This window comes from Stenella coeruleoalba (genome assembly GCF_951394435.1).
Source record: "Stenella coeruleoalba genome assembly, chromosome: 16".
NCBI lineage: Eukaryota > Metazoa > Chordata > Mammalia > Artiodactyla > Delphinidae > Stenella > Stenella coeruleoalba.
In genome coordinates, this window is record NC_137162.1 from 2,737,227 (window position 1) to 2,756,673 (window position 19,447).

Sequence of the window (19,447 nt, forward strand, 5' to 3'; positions counted from 1 at the left end):
CTCTACCCAAGAAAGATACCAGGAATGCAGAGCATGCACAACAGGGTAAAAAAACAAAGGCAGCAAGGGAGAGACTGGCTTCCTTTTCCTCTGCTTCCTGGCAGGTCAGAAGAACTCAGTTTCTCCTGCAGGTCTGCACCTCCCCGGTCCCGACAGCAACCTCTTCCTACTGCCCCGGTCCCTACAGCGGCCTTCACACACTCTTTCTTGAATCACTTTCCATGTCACATCTAGCTTTTCAATGAAGTAAGTCTTGTTACTATCTTTACTATACTACAACCACAATTCCCCAAAATGAATGATCTCATCTGCTTTTTGCCCACGTAGACACTCCCCCGACTGCCATCCTGTCCTCCCAACCAAGCATGTGTCAGGGAAAGTGTGGTGAGTTTTACACCACTCGGTACTTGAAAAATGCAAAAACATTTTAAGATGTTTAAGAATAATCTACTGTGATCCCAACACCAGCTATGAACATGAGGAATCCCACACCAGTCCTCCCTTATATGTTAATAAAATGTAGTCTAACCCATAAATCAGAATTAAATTCTTAAAAGACATGACACTGAAAATACAGTACCTTCACAAATGAAACCTGGGGGTGTTCTCTGGCTAGCTCTGCCATGACGTCGTTCATCTGACCACACTGTGGAGCCCATGGTGCCCAGAAATGGACTACAAGGAGGGACCTGTAAATCCATAAAATGCAGTTTTTAAAAATACAGTAGCTTTAGAAATAAGCAAATACTGATGCAGATCAAATTCTATTAGCAAAGAAACCTGTACAAGGACCGCCTGAATTGTTTTTGTACTGCTAGAATCTTGTTATATTAAACACAGACAGAAATATAACAACTTGCAAGGTCTTGAGAATCTTTTGGATGAATTTCCAAGTTAATGATATTTCTTGAGTCAATACTTAGCTCACATGAAGTGGTTCTGAATATTCATCCACCTCAACTACTAGCCACGTAAATTAACTCTATTTTGAGACCCTTAGGAAAGAAAGATGGAAACTAGGTTTCTGTAGTCAAGGCACAACGTTTGTGAAAAATGACTGCATATGCGTTACTACTACTCATGTTAGTATTTACTTTTTAGACATGGTACTGTGATGAAGTGACCATAGGAATAGAAATAAAATGTTGCAGGGCTTCCCTGGTGGCGCAGTGGTTGAGAGTCCGCCTGCCGATGCAGGGGACGCGGGTTCGTGCCCCGGTCTGGGAAGATCCCACATGCCGCGGAGCGGCTGGGCCCGTGAGCCATGGCCGCTGAGCCTGCGCGTCCGGAGCCTGTGCTCCGCAATGGGAGAGGCCACAACAGTGAGAGGCTCGCCTAGCGCAAAAAAAAAAAAAAAAAATGTTGCAAATGAAGGTATGTAAGCAGAAAACAAAGGGAAAAAAAGGGAGCTGTTTTTCACATACTTTTATTATGCTACAGAAGATTTTCTAAAAATTGACAGTATGAACAGACAGAATAGCGATTAATAAATTGTCAATGAAATTCTCAAGAATCTCAGTATGTATCTATCAACTATTTTCATATAAAATTATCTTGGCAAAGATATATTTAATTCTATCCTCATACCCAACTGAAAAACCCTTCAGTTTTACAGAATTCCAAATTCAAATATAATCCCCCTTGACTACAAAAAAATCTGAAAACCCAGGAAGAAAATACATTGAAAAATATGTTACACGGAGGAAGGAAACAAAGGACAACTAACCTTGGGCAAGGAAAGGAATAGAATACTTGGCTCATGTGAGCTAAGTATTGAGAGAAGGAGGAGCCTACCATGCAGTGTTGGGGGCCGGAAGCCGAGGGAGGCACTGGGGACTTCAGAGAGCTGGGGGCAGGATTTGGTGGCACTGGAGCACAGTCTAAATTTCAGTACCTGCAAGTTCCTGGCTTAGTGACTGATGGCTAGTGATAGCACTAGCCACGAATCACAGTACAGAAGCTGCCAACCTGAGAGGAAAGGAAGTCTAGTGGGCTGTGATAGTCTGGAGCTCAGGAAAGAAGTCCATGCCTGATCTGCAGATCTGGGAATCAAGAAACAGCGCCGGCAGCATGCTCATCCATGCAGGAGGATAAAGAGGAGGCCGAGGGCAGAGCCTCTGGGGCTCATCAACACTAAGTTAGGACAGATGGCGGTAAAGGAGCCCTGGTGGTAGACCAGAGAAGGGACCTAAAAGGCACACAGCAAGGTTCTAGGGTCTCCCAGAAGTCAAGAAGGAAGGAGAGACAATTATCAAATGCAGCAGGAAGGGCAACCAGCAACAGTGAGAGTTAAGTCCAGTGGACGACAGAAGCAGCTGTAGACCACTGGACTGAGGATGAGGAGCAGAGACGGCTAGAAACCTACTCTGTAAGAGACTGGGCTGTAAACAGAGAGACAGCAAGGATGAAGACAGGATCAAGGAATGGGCTTTTTTCAATACAAGAGAATTTTCATCGTTTATTTTGTGAGGGAACAGAGTGCAAATGGGGAGGGAGAGGCTGAAGACACGAGAGACAGCTAAGGATTCAAGGTCTCAAAGGTGGCAGGAGAGGGAAACTGAGAGCAGAGAAGAATTCGCCTTGAGAAGAGGGACAATCTCCTCCGGGTCAAGAGCAAAGGATTCAAGAATGGGTGAAGCTACAAGTAAATGTGTAGGTGTCGGGGGAGGGGCAAGTCGAAGAAGAGCTCTGGAAGTCCTGTTTTCCAGGTAGGAAGCAAGGTCATGTGCTGAAACGAAGGAAAATGGAGGACAGGGGTCACAGACAGGACCGAGGAAGACGGGAGGGCTGCCCAGGGGCACACGAGAGTAAAGCAGGAGGCTCTAAAGGCAGAGCCGCCTAAGGTGGGAAAGGACACATGGCAGGGCCCCTACTCCATGGGTACCAAGTGCAGCAGCAGAAGGCAGGAGCTTCAACACGTGGGTAGGTGGGTAAAGACTATGGAGGAAGTATTTCACCAATCCCTGCTGCCTCTTCCTCTCGGGCATGCAGCTAGACTACACGTCTCAGTCTCGCTTGTGTCCCGGGCTGGGGCCCTGGAACTGAGCTGTGGCCAGTGGGACGCAGGGCAGAAGTGAGCTACCTGGCCCTGCAAAGCCTCCCGCGTGAGCCTCGGCCTACTCCAGCCTCCTCTCTCAGAGCTTCTGCACAGCGTGGCAGGGGGCCTCTGGGGCCTAAGGGATGGTGGGAAGGAAGACAGGCCCACGAAACGACTGCACAGGAATGTTCACAGCAGCCTGGCGCATAACAGCCGACACCTGCAAGTAACCCAATGTCCACAAACTGGAGAAACTGCTGTATATTAACACAACGGAATACCACTCAGCAATAAAAAAGGAACCAACTACAGATACACAGCAGCATGGATGAATCCCAAAAACACACTGAGCACAACAACCCAGACATGAAAGACCAGGAGTTCTGCGACTCCATTTACATAAAGTAAAAGAAGAGGCACAACTCATCTACAGTGACAGAAGGCAGATCACTGGTGGGGGATTACTGGAAAGAGCCTGAAGAGCATTCTGGGGCTCTACATTCTTGTCCTGAATGATGGATACTTGTGTTAATACAAATGCCAAAATTCATCACACCCAGCAATTAAGATCTGTGCATTTTACTACAGTATATAAGTTAATACCTCAATCTCTTAAAAGTTAGATACCACTTTTTACCAAACTGAAAAAAGATTTTTAAAATCATAATATTCAATGAAAAAAGGATAAAGTGAGATGGCACTTTCATATCCTACCAGTAAAAACTAAATTGGAACCTTCCTGAAATTTCAAGATACTTACACACTTCCAAGTATCTATCCTACAGAAGTCATTAAAGAGACAAAAATGTACGTATATGAATATTTTCCCGGTATTTTACACAGCAAATAACTATAAAAATCTATTGTTCAACAAGATAGTTTTCTTAATGGTCATACAATAAAATATCATAAAGCCATTAAAAATCGTGTGTCAAAGAATGTTTAATGACGTGGGAAAATGCTCACAATGAGTACATTTTTAAAAAATTAAAATAAGTTACCAAACTTTGTAACAGTATGTGCCAACGTAAGTAAAAAAGAAAAGAAAAAAGTACACGTACACAACTTAACTTCCATTACTCCTAATGTGGCTTGGAAGAGTAACTTAACTTCCACATCTGTTAAGCAGCAGTAACACCCTGGGAGGTTGGGAAGATCAAACAAAACTATGCACGCACTTTGAAAACATTAAAGAATGATATTAACGTTGTTATTTTACATTATCCACAATATTCTCATATTTAGATGCTTAACTTCCACTTTCCAATTAGGTACACGATGCCTAACATCATAAGGACATAAACCTGAAACAAACAAACGCTGTCACCCTCTCTTGGATTATACATAAGTATTCTCTCCACCTTCATGGACAGCCCAATATGCAGGGTGCATTGTTGAAGGAAAACCTTTAGAGAAAGACGAGATTCAAATCCTAACTACTGTGATGTTAAACAATGTAATGAACCTTGGTTCTTTTTCAGTAAGATAATTAGTGATTGATAAATGGTTGTTTCTCTGTTATTACAGGTGTTCTCTTATAGTTATTCCTCTGCAGGTAACACCAGCTACCATCTATTAAGATCATATAATATTAGACTCTGTTAAATATTTTACAAATGGGTAAAAACCTTAATTACTCTGTAAATGGGTATTAATATCCCCACTGTATAGACCAACTGAGGTCTCAGTAACATATAAACATCTGATTATTTGACTTAAGCAAAAAAATTTTCAATTCACATGAAATTTTAATACTGGGATATGAAGATTTGTAAAGTAAACGTTAAGTAACTACATTAACAAGTACTATTTAATATTCTGAAATGCTGCCAATTTCACCAAAAATAGCAGAGATTTGTTCCTTCCGCACATGCCAGGCATCACTTCCTTCCCATGTGCCCATTTAAACTCATCACCACGAAAAAGGTATATTGGTTTCCGGATCATTTCAAGTACGGGCCCGTGGCAAGAATTAACATTTAAACTTTTTCAACTGTGATGTCTTAATGACTTTTTTCTTTAAAAAACGATACATAAAATCAAAAATGTGAAACACACAAAAAGCAAAATAGTCCTCCAGGTGATCGTGAACACTTACGAAGGGCAGGTCCAACCGAGCCCTGCTCCTTTCAAGACGCCGCCTCTGGGGCACTCCATAAGTGGGCCGCCGTAAGATGGGGGGAGCGCTGGATGAATCACCTTTCATCAATGAGTCCACGTCATTCCCTTCGCGCCCCCCCCCCCGCCCCACTCGCCCGTTTCTGGCAGTTTCCCAGCAAGACCGGAAATGCCGCAAGAGCGGCTCTGGTGAACACCTTTAACTTCAGCACGGCGGCGAAGCCAGACGGGAACTCTCCCATCGCACCCGCACTCCGCAGCTCAGCCGCTCGCCAGCGTACTCACTACCCGCTTCCAACCGCGATCCGCTCCTGCACTCGCGCCGATACGCTTCCACTGCCAGCGAGCCCGCGCAGCCGCGCCGCCGCACGCAGAAGAGCCCGGGCGCGAAGGCGCCGCGAGGACAGGCAGCACGCGTGTCCGCTCCCACACCCCCGGGTGGGCACTGTCCTACCCCTCTCACCGCAGAGGACACTCCTGAGACCTGGTTAAGAAACGTGCGCAGCGGCTCTGGGGCTGGCTCCCGGGCAATCGGCTGGCGCTCCGCCGCCCCCACCGGCCATGCCCCGAGACACCGCCCAGTCCCCGAGAGCTCGGCCAGCGGAAGCCGCGAGACCGCTGCGGAGGCTCCGTGCCCGCCCGCCGGCGCCGACTCGCAAGCTCCGGGTTTCCATGTGTTCCCCCAGGCCCGGCCTCTGCATCCCGGTGGGTCTCCTTCAGACGCCGTCCCAAGGGCGAGGGGCACGTGGGCCAAGCCAGAACGGACCGCGGCTGAGCCCGTCCAGGAAACAGGAGACCCGCGTCCTCGGCCCGGACAGCGCCACACAGTGCGCTCTGCCCCATCACCAACACCCTTAAACGTCCCTCGGAAAGGAGGCAGGACCGCCGACCCAGCTAGGCCTTCCTCCGCCTCCCGCCCGTGACGAACCGGGCGGGGGCCGGGGTCTCCGTGCCCACCCCCGACCCGCGGCTGAGTCCCCGCGTCGCCGCGCCCCGGGAGGCCGGGCCGGGCTGCAGGGCGGGACCCGGGCCTCGGGGCGCCCGGAGGGCCGGGGGTGTGCGGTGGACCCCGCTCCCCTTCCGGGGCGGGGACCTGGCCTCGGGGTCCGGGCCGCGCCGGCCGCTCCGCCCAGGCCGGGCCGGGTGCGAGGGAGCCGGGCAGCCGTCGCGGCCGGCCCCCGCCGCCTCCCCTCATCCCTGCCGCCCGCCGCCCCGCTCACTTGGCTCTGAGGCGCAGCAGCTCCTCAAACTGCCCGGCTGAGCCGACCTCCACAACAGCAGCCGCCACCTCAACCGCCCCCGCCGCCATGCTGCCGCCGCCAGACAAGAGCAATCGAGCGCGGGCGGTCGATGGGGGAGGGGCTCGGGCGGCTGCACGCGGAAGCCCCGCCCCGCCTCCGGCCCGCGCGGAAGCCCCGCCCCCCGCGCCCGCCCCGCCCTGTAGGCCCGCGCGGAAGCCGGGAGCCGGTGAAACGCGGGAGGTTGGGGCTTACCGGCGGGCCAAGTGAGAGCCCCAGGCTCCTGACCCCTGGGGCTCCGGACTCTCAGGAATCCTGGCCTCTGGGGTTCCTGGATGTCGGGGCGCCGTACGTTCCTTGCAACTCCTACGGCAGCTGGGTGAATGGTGTGTGTGATGTGAGTGTGTGTGTGATGTGAGTGTATGTTTAACAAAGTGAAATTTTAAGCTAAAAGGAAATTACGTAAAGGTGGGGATGGAATGGGAGGTTAGGGAAAGGGAGGTTGCGCCCTCTCCGAACCTCAACACTGACAAGGGGCTTCGAACTCGGTCCTGAAGAGCCCGAACCCGCGCCACCGCGTGGCCCGCCACCTACCCGCCGGCGGGGCCATCCCTGGGCGCAGCCAGGGCACAGCCCATCACCCACTGTGACCTCCGAGCAGCACGGCCTGGGCAGCTGGGCCGCCTCCGGCACCACGGGCCCAGCCCCAGGACCCTCTCACTCAGGCCCGCAGGCCCCACGCTCCTCTAACCTCGGGTCTTCCCTGGCTCTCCTTGGCATCGCCTAATGTTGACGCCCCAGGTAGTGTCCGCTCACCACCTTTCCACCTCCCCTGCTTATAACTCCCACACACTCTCCGGCCTGGGTAAAATTGTCCATGGTCCTAGTATCCTCAATAACCAGGGAAACCTCCGCCGCCAGCCAAGCGCCCTCCCCTGCCTCCGGAGCCCAGCATCCATCTGCCCTGGGGCCGGGGGAGTCTTTTTGGTTCTCCCCAAACTGCACCCCGCCTGCTCTCCAAAGAGCCACTCCTGGAGCTCCCATCTTACTGAAGCCATCGCTTCCACCCAGACACGTGAGGCTCCTCCTGGGGGTCCTCGGGCTCTGCACTGAGTTTGAGGGCAGGCCCCATGGATCCTCCCGTGGGTGTTAGGGCACCTATGTGCCTTCTACCACGTGCACATCTCACCAGGTTAGAACTGCACCTGTAGTCTCCACCAGTCCCGGTTCTCATCAAGGGCGGGAACTGAGTCTCTGTCCCAGTGCCTAAGTTAGAGCCAAGAACGTGGCAGGTGCTCAGTACATGCTCTCTACCTGCAGCTGGTGGAGAAGCGGGCTTGTGGAGTTTCAAAGACTTATTACAAAAAAAAAAAAAAAAAATTATGTAATATATTTCATTAATAATGTTTACATTGATTGCATGTTGAAATACTACTTCTGATATACTGGGTTTTGTGAAACATTATTAAAATTAAATTTATCTCTTTCTACCTTTTAAATGTGGTTACTAGAAATGTTTAAATTACATAGGTGACTTTCATTTGTGGCTCACTTTGTATTTTCTCTTGGGCAACTCTGCTCCAGTGATTGAAAGTGGTCTTTAGTTACATATGGGCCTCATCCTGAGAAGTGGGTGTTCCTGAAGATGGTAAATTCCATTATCTAAAATGCAATAAGAGAGTGGTGAGGAACTGTTTTGTATCCTGACTTTGGTGGTAGGTACACAAACCTAAACGCACGAAATACACACAGAGAGTACAAGTAAAACTGGAGAAATGGAAGAAGATGGACAGATCGTATGAATATCATCATCCTAGTTGTGGTATTGTACTACAGTGTTTCAAGATGCTATCTTTGGGGAAAAGCATAGGCAGAATCTCTCTCTGTTATTTCTTATGACTGCATGTGACCCTACAATCATTTTAAAATAAAAAGGTTAGTTTTTTTAAAAACCGTAAGTAAAATCTAGAGACTACTATGAAAAAATGCACCGGGAAGGGAGAAAACAGCATGTTGCAAAACAAGATGTATGCTCTGATGACCATTTTTAAACAGAATTATATGTAAATAAAACACGTAACTCCATATAGCTAAATGTAGCATAGCAAAAGGTCTTCAGAAGGATGTTCTCCAAAGTGTTAGAAGAACTTGTGCCCAGAGAGTGAAAATAGGGAAGTTTTAAAGGGAGGACCTACACCTTTTACATTATATGCTTCCTAGTGTCACCTGCATTTTTTCTTTTTCTTTTTTTGTTTTTTAAACTTCTTTGGAGTCATTCATTGAAATGTTAGTATGTTTGGAAACACATCTGCACCAAATGTTGTACAAGAATTATATCTCTAATTTGAAGGAAGCTTACACATCAATACTAAAAACATTTCACTTGCATTTTTTTCAAAGAACATGGATGGGCTTTGTAATTTAAAAATAATGAAATTGTAATGCACTAGGGAAATGTGCAATAGTGAATCTTTTTCAAAAAATGCAAGAATCACCCATCTAATGTAACTGTTAAAAATCCTGATTTTTCCTTCTTTAAATGGAATTTGCTGAAAGCAGGATATACCAGCTAGAGAGCATGCTCCCTACCTTAAAGATAAAGTTGGGAAAACTCCCTAAAAATCTTTCCAGTTCTGCCTCCTGCCCTTTTTGCTGTTATCACTATTGATATCAACAGGCCTAATGTTCAGCAAGTGAATCTCTGAGCTTTAAAATGCTCTGATTTCACAACAAAGACCATTCCACTCAGCCCTGAGCCCAAGCCACATTTTGGGGGGCTCTCACATCTGAGTTACAGGTAGATAAGGTTGTACACAGCTATATAGTGCTTTTCAGCTTTCCAAAGTCCTTGCTGCTTCCAGATCATGATGCAAAGACATCACTGCCTGTGTTACCAAACCAAACTTAGGTCCTCTCACCCACCCACAGTAAAGCCAATCTACTGACCCCAGGTTGTGGTGAAGGAAAGTGCAGCATTCATTGCAGGAGCCAAGCAAGGAGTCCAGGCAGCTAGTGCTTAAAAGGCCCAAACTCCCCGAAGGCTTTCAGGAAAAGCTTTTTAAAGACAGGTAAGGGAGGAGGGTTGTGGGGTGTGTGATCAGCTCGTGGACATACTTCTGATTGCTTGGTGGTGAGGTCATCGAGAGTCAACATCATCAACCTTCTGGTTCCAGCTGGTCTGGGCTCTGTGTGCTTGTGGGCAGCATGCAGTTAACTTCTTCCACCTGGTAGGGGCTTCAGTATCTGCAAAACAGCTCCAAGGACATGGCTCAGAATATTATCTATAGCCCTTGAGGAGGAACTAAAGGCCCTGGACTTTGTTTAAACTAGTATTTTGTCTTGCTGACCACTTTCCTTTCTCTCCGCATTTTCTCACTTCTCTGATTAAATTTATTCTTTGGAACTCGGGCAAGGCCTAGGAGGCTAAAGTTTTTCTGCAGACGAGAGTCAGGCAGAGGACATGGGAGGCAGGGTGCAGTTCTGTCCTGGGAAGGCCCCATAGGGCCCTGTTCAGTTACACCTGCCCCACTTTATAGCTAAGGAAATTGCCCAAAGCCACAGCAGGGAAGGGGCAGTGCCGGGACTAATTCCATGGCCTTCCCTGTCCTGCCCCCACTGCGTCCCATCCTGCACGCTGCTCATTCTTTGGAGAGCCCAGTCCTCTGTTTCTCTGAGCGTGTTCAGGCACAGAGGGGAAAACTCATCATTATCATACAGAACTTAGTGCATGAAGACTCAAAACCACAGAAAAGCAAGATGCTGGGGCTGATTTTGGCCTTTGTCCCCAGTGTGGGTTAATCCCAGACACTGACATTCTGCTGACCCATATATAAGCATCATTTAGCTACATCCTATACCCTCTTGGGGCAGAGGGCTCCCCCTAGGGAACCCAGTGACACTTCGTGGCCCTGGGCAGGGGCCTCTCCGGGCTCTCCGGCCCACTTGGTCAGGAACCAGGGACAGCTCTCCAAGCAGCACAGCCCTGCAAAGGATGGGGCAATTAGGTTTTGCTGAGAAGGCTGTGTGGCACCTCAGGGGCTGGGACCGTGGGGACCGGGAAGCTGAGGCTCTGGGTCCTGGCGGCTGAAGTCCTGGCCTGGCAGAGCACAAGCTTCAGAGAGGGCTGCAGGGGGCCTTCCTGGCGGCAAAGGTGCCGCACCCTGTGTCTGTGAATGGACCTCAGTTCAAAAGGGATGTGTTTGTGTGGCTGAGGTGTAATTATTTTTAACGACAGCTAACATTTCACCGCTCCTGAATGGGTGAGGAAATATTTTAGCCATCCCACGTTTGGTGACACATCATTCCCTCCTGGGCCCCAGTGTTACTCCCCAACAGGGCACAGTGCTGAGTACTAGGTGGGCACAGATAACCCAGGTGGAGAAAAACACCTGGTCGTTACAGGGGAGGATTTGGAATTGAATTCCCGCCTGGCTAGGTTTTTGTAAACACTCCCTCGAGGAGCCAAGACACACACAGGGTTTTTAATGGGCAAAGCATGGCATTAAGAAGTGTTGTTACTCAAGGAAAATGGCCAATGCGCCCTCTCTTTTAAGAGAGACTCCTAAATCCCAGTCACTCTGCCTCCGAAGGCCGGTTGAGAATAACCCCAACTGGAGGGAATTAATTTCCTTAGGAATTTCACTGTTACAAGATTAATGGAGCCCCCTGCTGAGAAACAGTAAAACTGTAAGTACAGTAGATTTGCACCTGAAGGATACATATTTTAATTTCCGTTCTCAAGCTGCGATAACATCTTCTCGAGCTACTATAAATGGCATAAATAAGCACCCGCAGGTCTGCTGAGAACCTGCCGACACAGAGCTCCTGGGGAGGAGTCCGCGCGGAGCTGGGGTGGCCCCGGGTCCCAATGCTGCGGGCTCCATCCACGTGGTGGCCCGGAGCAGGGGTCGTGGCCACGTGACCACGGCTGGGCGCAGGTCTGGAAGGGCCGAAACAAACGCCCTTCCCGGGAGCCCCAACGGGTTGACCAGAACCCCAGAGAAGAATCCCTGGACCACATTCTCGGAAGTCGACCCCCATCGGCCTGCCCTAGCCCTGCCACCCACCCTGGCACAGTCCTGCTGAGGGACCACCGGCCTGGACCGAGAGTGGGGTAACTAAGAAGTGGACAGTCTGTGTTCTGCCCCTCGGGAGCCCTCCAGGGAATTTCACCCCGCTGTCCATCAGCTTTGGCAGCCCCAAGAATGGGGCTTGGGAAGGTTGTCTCACAAACCACGTTGAGATAAACTGGACACTGGGTCCAACCAAGTGACCAGCCCTGTTCTCCTTGGCCCAAGGGCCTCCCTGGCAACTGGGATGCTACAACTATCACCCTGATAACCAAGAACTAGTCTGGGATAGGGAAGTGGGAATGGGCTGTGATGTTTCCTCTGTCAACCCTTAGGAGCCCCGCACTTGACCTTGGCAATGTCTGGCCAATTTTTTTGTTCCCTTCCTTACCAGAAACTGCTGTTATTGGAAGAACTCTATGTATATGCTGGCTATAAAGGTTGTTTATGCTGCCATAGCGAGATTTTTATTGGTTGTATTTTTGCTGCACTTGCTTGAAAAATAATTATTTTCAAAGAAAAGAAGAATTACATATCCAGTAAATTAAATAAGACTCGTGTTTGTTAGGGACCTCTGACAGCTCCTCAAATGTGAAAAAAGGTTTCGAAGCAGTGAATGGACAATTTATGAGCAAGCTTATGTGTAAAACACATTTCAAGACGTACTCCATCTTGGCTCCACCGATAAAGATACATTTCATTTCTTTTCAGAAGTATATGTTATCTGATGGTTTCACAGTAATCTCTTTTCCCCTAAAATAAGACAATGTGAATAAGCGTGTACCCACTAACCCAATCTAGCACTGAGTTGAACGTTTTTGGGTTGCTATAGGGCAAAAAAAAAAAAAATGTGACCACATCCCATAAAGTGCTCTCTAGAAGAAATATATTTATAGAAAATGTAGTTCACAAATCTTGATCTAATTGCTACAATCTTCAAAAGCTCTTTAGTCAAAATAATTTTTAAACACGTTTCTAGTTGTTGACAATTTATCAGGGAAAATTCATCTTGAGAGTTGACTACCCATTTTCCATCCCCTGCATCAATTCTAATGTGTCTTCCACGGAAGACCAGCCAGGGCGGCAGGTGAGGATTGTAGAGCCAGTTTCCAGGCTGTAGGTGGCACCAGCCGCTTCTTCAGGCTGGGGAAGGAGCATCCTTTGTTGAGTGGTTTCTTTATTCAACCTGGAGACATCACAATTCAGAATTAACACAAACTGATGCTCTATCTATAGAGGTTCTTCTGATCCACCAAAAACGTGCTTTACCCTGACTTGCCAATTTTTAACACCTCCTGCCTTCTCAGTTCGATTGGCAGTGTATTTGAGGTCCTATAAGGTGTACCAAGTCTGTGCTGTACATATGAAAGCCGCTAGTATGGGGTTGGAGGAAAGGGTCATGTGCAGAGAGAGAGAAGGAAAAACTTACACATACACTGCCACATACATCTTTGCCTACCTGAAGTTTCAGTTTTCCATGTGATCACCCGGAAGAAGATTCCATGGCACTTTGCTGATCACGAGTGTACATAGTCACTGTGTATGTTTGTACGCAGCTGTGTGTTGTCTTGAGTCAAACGTTTTACATATAAACAGCGTTGTGTGTGTGTGTGTGTGCGTGTGTGTCTATGTATTTATTCTCCAGGTCCATTTGGAGTCAATTTTCTGCTTGTATTTGTAATTCTTGTTTCAAATTTGAGAAACTGAGGATACAAATGAGTTTGCCTTGGTGTCACAAACAAGATCACTTGTAAAATGAGAGGGAATTCTTAAGAGAACTAAGAAGTTCTAACCAGGCAAGCTCCTTTGGGCCGTGTGGCTCCAAGATGTCACGTCTCAAAGAGAATCCTTCCACCTAGGCTTTTGAGTTCACAGGTCCTCTGTCCCGCTGACCTTGGCACTCTCACAGGCTGCTTTTGCCTGGAGATGTCACATCACAGAGTGGATGTCTGGAGTGTCCAGCAAACACCGTGAGCAGAGCTGGCCCTTCCTTGCCAACTTTAAATTCTTTCCTCTAGAACCAAACGAGAAAGGAAAAAAGCAAACCACTGATTTTTAAATGATGCATAGGCGCTATTGCCCTGTAGTATGTATATAAAATAAATGGGTCAGTCTTTCATGTTCTCTTGATGAAGTAGCTAAACCTCTATGGTTGTGTCTCTTCACCAGAGTAAAGCAAAAACTTGGTGGTGACTCCATTATTAGCCTAAGTTTAAGTTAGTATCTATTATTTGCTCATTTGTATGAAATACACTTCACTATTTTAATCAGAACAAATATCTCATGTAAAAATGTCGATGCCAACATGACCTTTAGACCTTCCAGCTATGACATACATTCTTTTCTCAGTTCATATCTGTTGAACTAAGAAATGAATAACAGGAGATACAGAGGGGGAAAGTCTCCTTCCTATGATAAGAGGCAGAAGTGGGGGACCCTAAACTGGCTAACCCTTTATGGCGTGGACCTGAAGGAGAAAGCAGCACGTCTGGCCGATTCTGCACGGACACGACACACCAGCTCTGCCAGGCACTGAGCCGTCAGAAGTCAGGCTGCGGCTGCCCTGAGGGCTGAGATGGAAGAGGCAAAGCTCCCGGGGCGTCAGGTAGGTCTTCAGTCTCAGCCTGCTACCCTCACACCCCCAGCCCCTCTACACGGGAGGCCCCAGCTCCTAAACTGCTGTGTTTATTCCTATTGCCCCAAACTCTCAGGCCTTTCTCCCCAACGGGTAAGGACCAGGAAGATGCTCTCGCCCACTTGGATGAAATGCTGCTTCTCTGGTTTCCGCATGTTCTCTGTCACTGCATCACAGCTAGAAATGACTGGGTACACTTCACATGGATTCTGGGCCCTGTTTTTTTTTCTCCCATTGAATCAGGTTATTATATCATTCCTTACCCAGGACAGAGTTATTATCGGGCATAACTGTATTTACCCTACAGATATATGTCCTTTTATGATGGGACATAAATATTAATAACAGTGTTCTGGAATTCCTGTCCACTAACACAGTAGGGGGGAGCCACATTCTGAGGAATCCCGAGGCCTACTCCGATCCTTAAATGAAATGTTCTGTTTTAAGGGATGGCTATAAAAATCTTTAACACTATTTAGCAGTCTCTTTGGAGGGGTTTGTCTCTTATTTACCGGAAGATATAGTATGTGAGTTTGTGTGCCTTTGCTTTCGTCTTATAATTTCAAATAGTCAGAAAATATGGCATCTGCTGGCAATCAGTTTATTTTGATAGATAAAAAGGGGTTAATAAAAACCCCTTAAAAATAAAAAGAAGGTGACTAGTAATATATCTTTCATGGTGCTTTCTTCCAGCTGTGCATAAAGAGAGCAAGCTTTTTTACTTCTCCCCAGTAAGTCTTCTCCCCTTATTTTCTCTACCTACCGAGTCATTTATAATCATTATTTCCAACCCACATACTAACGCGGCCTCAGTCATATTTCCACATCCTGGGGGTTTCTCCTTACTATATTGTGAGAGCTGAGGGGCAAAAACACCTTATAATTTACATGAAAATACATGCCAAAAATGGATTCTCAAACATAGCCAGTGTGACTTCATATACTTGCAAATAAAAAAATCTTAGGATGAAATATAAAACATCATGCTAAAATTTTAACCTATTGTGGAAACATAGTGTCTCATAGGAAGTACACTGGTGTCTGGCACTTAACAATCATTACCCAGCGATTAGAAGCAGGGGTAGGTTAAAATGAAATACAGTTACTACTTTCTGTTCGAACCTAAAGCTATTGCTTTTAGAAGGCGCGTTTGTGGTTTATTAATATTTCAATTTTTCTACGGCACCTGTTTAGCAGACTATAAAATCCTGGCCTGCGGCGTAAAGCAAGTGTTTACAGTTCCATTATGGGATGGACGGGGGCACATATGTTATACTGTATCATACAAATCTCTGACTTGCACTGGTCATAACGTCTTTCAAATAATTATCTATTTTTGATCATCCCTGAAGAGCATATTTACAATGTCAGGAAATAATATAGGGAAATGGCTCAGATCACAAAGGTCTCCATGTAGAGATATTATTTTGAAAGTTGAAAATGATGGGTTATTATTACTGTTATTCTTATTTACCTTAATGAAATATTCCTGGATCATTATAAGGATTGCATTTAGAAAAATCTTATACTGAGTCTTGCCATAAAAAAAGTAATAACCTGAGTTAAAATGACGTGGGAACAAAACCATGACCCTTAGGAAGATGAACATGCGCTGACTTTCTGGAGAGACAGGCATCCTTCAGATTACCCCTCTTGGGATGGGGCAGCTGTCCACAGCGCGTGGGCCCTCAAGTCACCTGTGTACTGTTGAGCTGAAGACCAAGGCAGAAGATGCAGGCAGAGCGTGGGGACCTGCAGGCAGTCCTGACCAGCCACTCTTCAGTAACACTTTGACTGTGGCCCAGAAGCAGAAGATGTAATCACCGAGACAAGAGGTGGACTAGTGCACGGCTTGTGCACTCTGTTCTTCCTTGTCCCATTTAAAATCCCAGCGATGTTAGATGTCTTTAGCTAAAAACAGCCCAGAGGGGCCAGGAGGGCAGGGGCACCTGTCTTGAGGCCTCCCTGGGCTCTGGCTGGAGCTGATGCCACACAGCTACCTCTGCTGAACTCATTTATTCACTGGCCTATCTCTGAGTACTCACGCTGGGTCCCGCCTGTGCTGGGCGCTGGGGACACAGATTCTCAAGAGGAGAAGCCCTTGGCCACACACTCCCGTTCATGAACCACTTCGAATGCAAAGGTGGGTGATCAGAATAAAGATTATTCATGTCCGGGTGCAGCAGAGGCTCACCTTGAGGAAGCCGACTGTGACTCTGTACCTGCCAGCAGCGTCTGGAAAATTGTGTGGTGAAATTAAGGCCCTTGGGGCAACTAGCAGAGCCGTTTTGTTTGTTGAACTGTTGTTGTTTATTTGTTTGATCAAACTTACGGAGGCTTTCCACCGGAACCAAAGGCAAGGCGCGCAGAAGGGTAAGAAATCCGGACAGAGTTGTGTCTGAATCCAGGTCTGCCCTTCAACCTTTTGCAGCCCTGGGCACCGCAGGCAACATCTCTGAGCCTGATGTTTCTCTGTTCCTTTATCTGAACATGAAGACAGCCCGAGCCCTGCTGTGTTGCTGGGAGGATGAAGTGAGATCAATGTTGCAAAATTGACCACTAAAGTCTGTTAACGCCCAGTGTATGGTTATTTCCTGAGTGCCAACTGCAGGCCTGCATCTGCCCAGTGGAGAACAGTCCTCCTGGAGGGGCTATGGAACATCAATGGATAAAAAAAGAAAGCTTCCCACCATCCAGGCATGAGTGCCCTGAGGGACCGGAATCAGGCAGATGGGGTGGGGGCGGGGTGGGCTCGGCTTCTCTCCGGAGGGACGGTTCCCTCGACCTCTGAAAAACAAGAAGGAGAGCTGTTGCAGTTTAGAGAGAAGTGTTTCCAGGCAAAGACGATAACCGACATTGTCATATAATGTCTAAAGAAACTGTGAATTTCAGAGGAAAAAAATAACCTATTCTAGTGCCCAAAGTAGTTCTGGGAATTTTTTTAAAATAAGAGGGCAAGAAGGAAGGGAAAGAGCATTTATTAAACACTTATTATGTGCCAGGCTATGTGTTTCTGGAGATATGCATGTATATAGATACACTATATATATTCTCTGTTACATGCCAACAAGATAAGCAGAGGTAGTCATCTTTTAGAGAGGTCACTAAAGATTTAAAGAAGGAAGGTTAAGTCAATGGAAGAGTAGAAGTAATGACCTTGCAACAGTTGAATCAAAACTGTTTCTGGCACCCTCCTCACAACACATACACAGACACAGACGTGCAAGACACATGCGCATGGGCACAACCCATCTGAGGGAAGCGGAGCTGAGCATGTTATTAAAGACAACCCCCAGCTACTCCATGAAGCTCTGACTTCCCTGGAAGGCTTTATTCCTATTTTACAGATGAGGAAACTGAGGCTCAGGAATGAACACTCCCCCCAGCACACCTCACTAGTTAAGCAAACAAAACCTCTCCACAAACTTCCTGGACTCCGATTGGTCGGTCCAGTGCTCGGCTGGGAAAGACTAGAGATTCCTCATTCCAGCTACAGTGAACTGCGGGCTTGCCAAGTACCACGCATCACGCTGGGCACTATACAGACGGTGTCTCACTGTAAACTCGGAGCACTCCACTGTAGGAGACACCGTTTATATATATATATTTAAAGCTGAGGAATCAAAGCAGCTTGCCCAGGTGCTGGAAATTGGCCAGGTGGAATCGGAGCTCAGGTACCTTCCTCTGAGAGCCGCTTTCCCTGTAGGTGGTGTGCAAGGTGACTGGAAGTGGTGCACAGAGAAACAACTTTTCTTTTAATAGTTAACTTTTATTTATTTTTATTGTGTTACAATACACAGAACATAAGATGACCATTTTAATCATTTTTAACTGTACAGTGCAGCGGCATTAAGCACAGTCCCATTGCTGTGCAACCATCACCACCACCGGTGTCCAGAACTCTGTTCATCTTCCTAATTGAAACTCTGCCCCGCTTAAACACCAACTCTTCATTCCCCTCCCTCAGCCCCTGCTGCTGCCTGTCTGTGAGTCTGACTACTCTGTCCCCTCCCCCAGCCCCCAGGAGCCACCCTGCAGCTGTCTGTCTGTGAGTCTGACTACTCTGCTATTTAATAGAAGTGGAATTGTATTGTACCTGTCCTTCTGTGACCCACTTATTTCATTTCACATAATGTGCTCAGGGTTCATCCACGTTGTAACCTGTGTCAGAATTTCCTTTCTTTTAAAGACTGAATAATATTCCATTGTATGGATGGACTGCATTTTGCTTATCCATTCACCCATCTATGGTCACTTGGGTTCTTTCCACCTTTTGGCCGCTGTGAATAGTACTGCTATGAACATAGGTGGTCAAGTCCCTTCTTTCCATTATTTAGTGTGTATACTCAAAAGTGGAATTGTAGGATCATATCATAATTTTATGTTTAACTTTTTGAGGAAATACCATACAGTTTTTAATAGTGGCTGCACCATTTTACCTTCTTGCCTTCTCCCCTCGAACAGGGGTCCCAGTTCCCCCACGTCCTAGCCAACACTTGTTTGTTTGTTTGTGTTATAATAGCCCTCCTCATGCAGGGGTCCCCAATCCCCAAGTCATGGACCGGTGCTGGTCCGTGGCCTGTTAGGAACCGGGCCACACAGCAGGAGGGGAGCGGTGGACAAGTGAGCGAAGCTTCATCTGTATCTACAGCCGCTCCCCATCGCTTGCATTACCTCCTGAGCTCCACCTTTTGTCAGATCAGCGGCAGCAGTAGATTCTCGTAGGAGTAGGAGCTCGAACACTACTGTGAACTGCAAATGCAAGGCATCTAGGTTGCACGCTCCTCATGAGAATCTAATGCCTGATGATCTGAGGTGGAGCTGAGGCGGTGATGCTAGCACTGGGGAGCGGATGCAAATACAGATCATCATTAGCGGAGAGGTTTGACTGCACAGACACCATAATAAATCAACTGCTTACAGACTCATATCAAAACCCTATCAGTGAGCGGCAAGTGACAATTAAGCTGCATCTTACAGAGTAGACTGGATATAAGCAACACACTTCGGGTGTCACTGTCTCCCATCACCCCCAGATGGGACCATCTAATTGCAGGACAACAAGCTAAGGGTTCCCACTGATTCTGCATTATGGTGAGTTGTATAATTATTTCATTATATATTACAATGTAATGAAAATATAAATAAAGTGCATAATAAATGTAATGTGCTTGAATCATCCCCAAACCATCCCCCACCTCCCTGGTCCATGGAAAAATTGTGTTCCATGAGACCGGTCCCTGGTGCCAAAAAAGTTGGGGACCGCTGTCCTAATAGATATGAAGAGGCATTTCATTTGGTTTTTAAAGAATTTTTTTAAATTAATTAATTTGTTTATTTTTATTTTTGG

General features: G+C 47.2%; 1 protein-coding gene across 1 annotated transcript in view; it reads right to left on the minus strand.

The window, feature by feature from the left end:
* GLRX3 (glutaredoxin 3) overlaps positions 1 to 6,507 on the minus strand; it is a 30,810-nt gene extending 24,303 nt beyond the window's left edge. Inside the window, exons 1-2 of the mRNA XM_079899169.1 lie at positions 6,376 to 6,507; positions 581 to 689 (exon numbers count right to left, since the gene is read on the minus strand). Of these exons, the coding sequence (XP_079755295.1) occupies positions 581 to 689; positions 6,376 to 6,464 (198 nt within the window). The 5' untranslated portion in view covers positions 6,465 to 6,507. The remainder of the gene's footprint in view (positions 1 to 580; positions 690 to 6,375) is intronic.
* Positions 6,508 to 19,447: the final 12,940 nt, after the last annotated feature.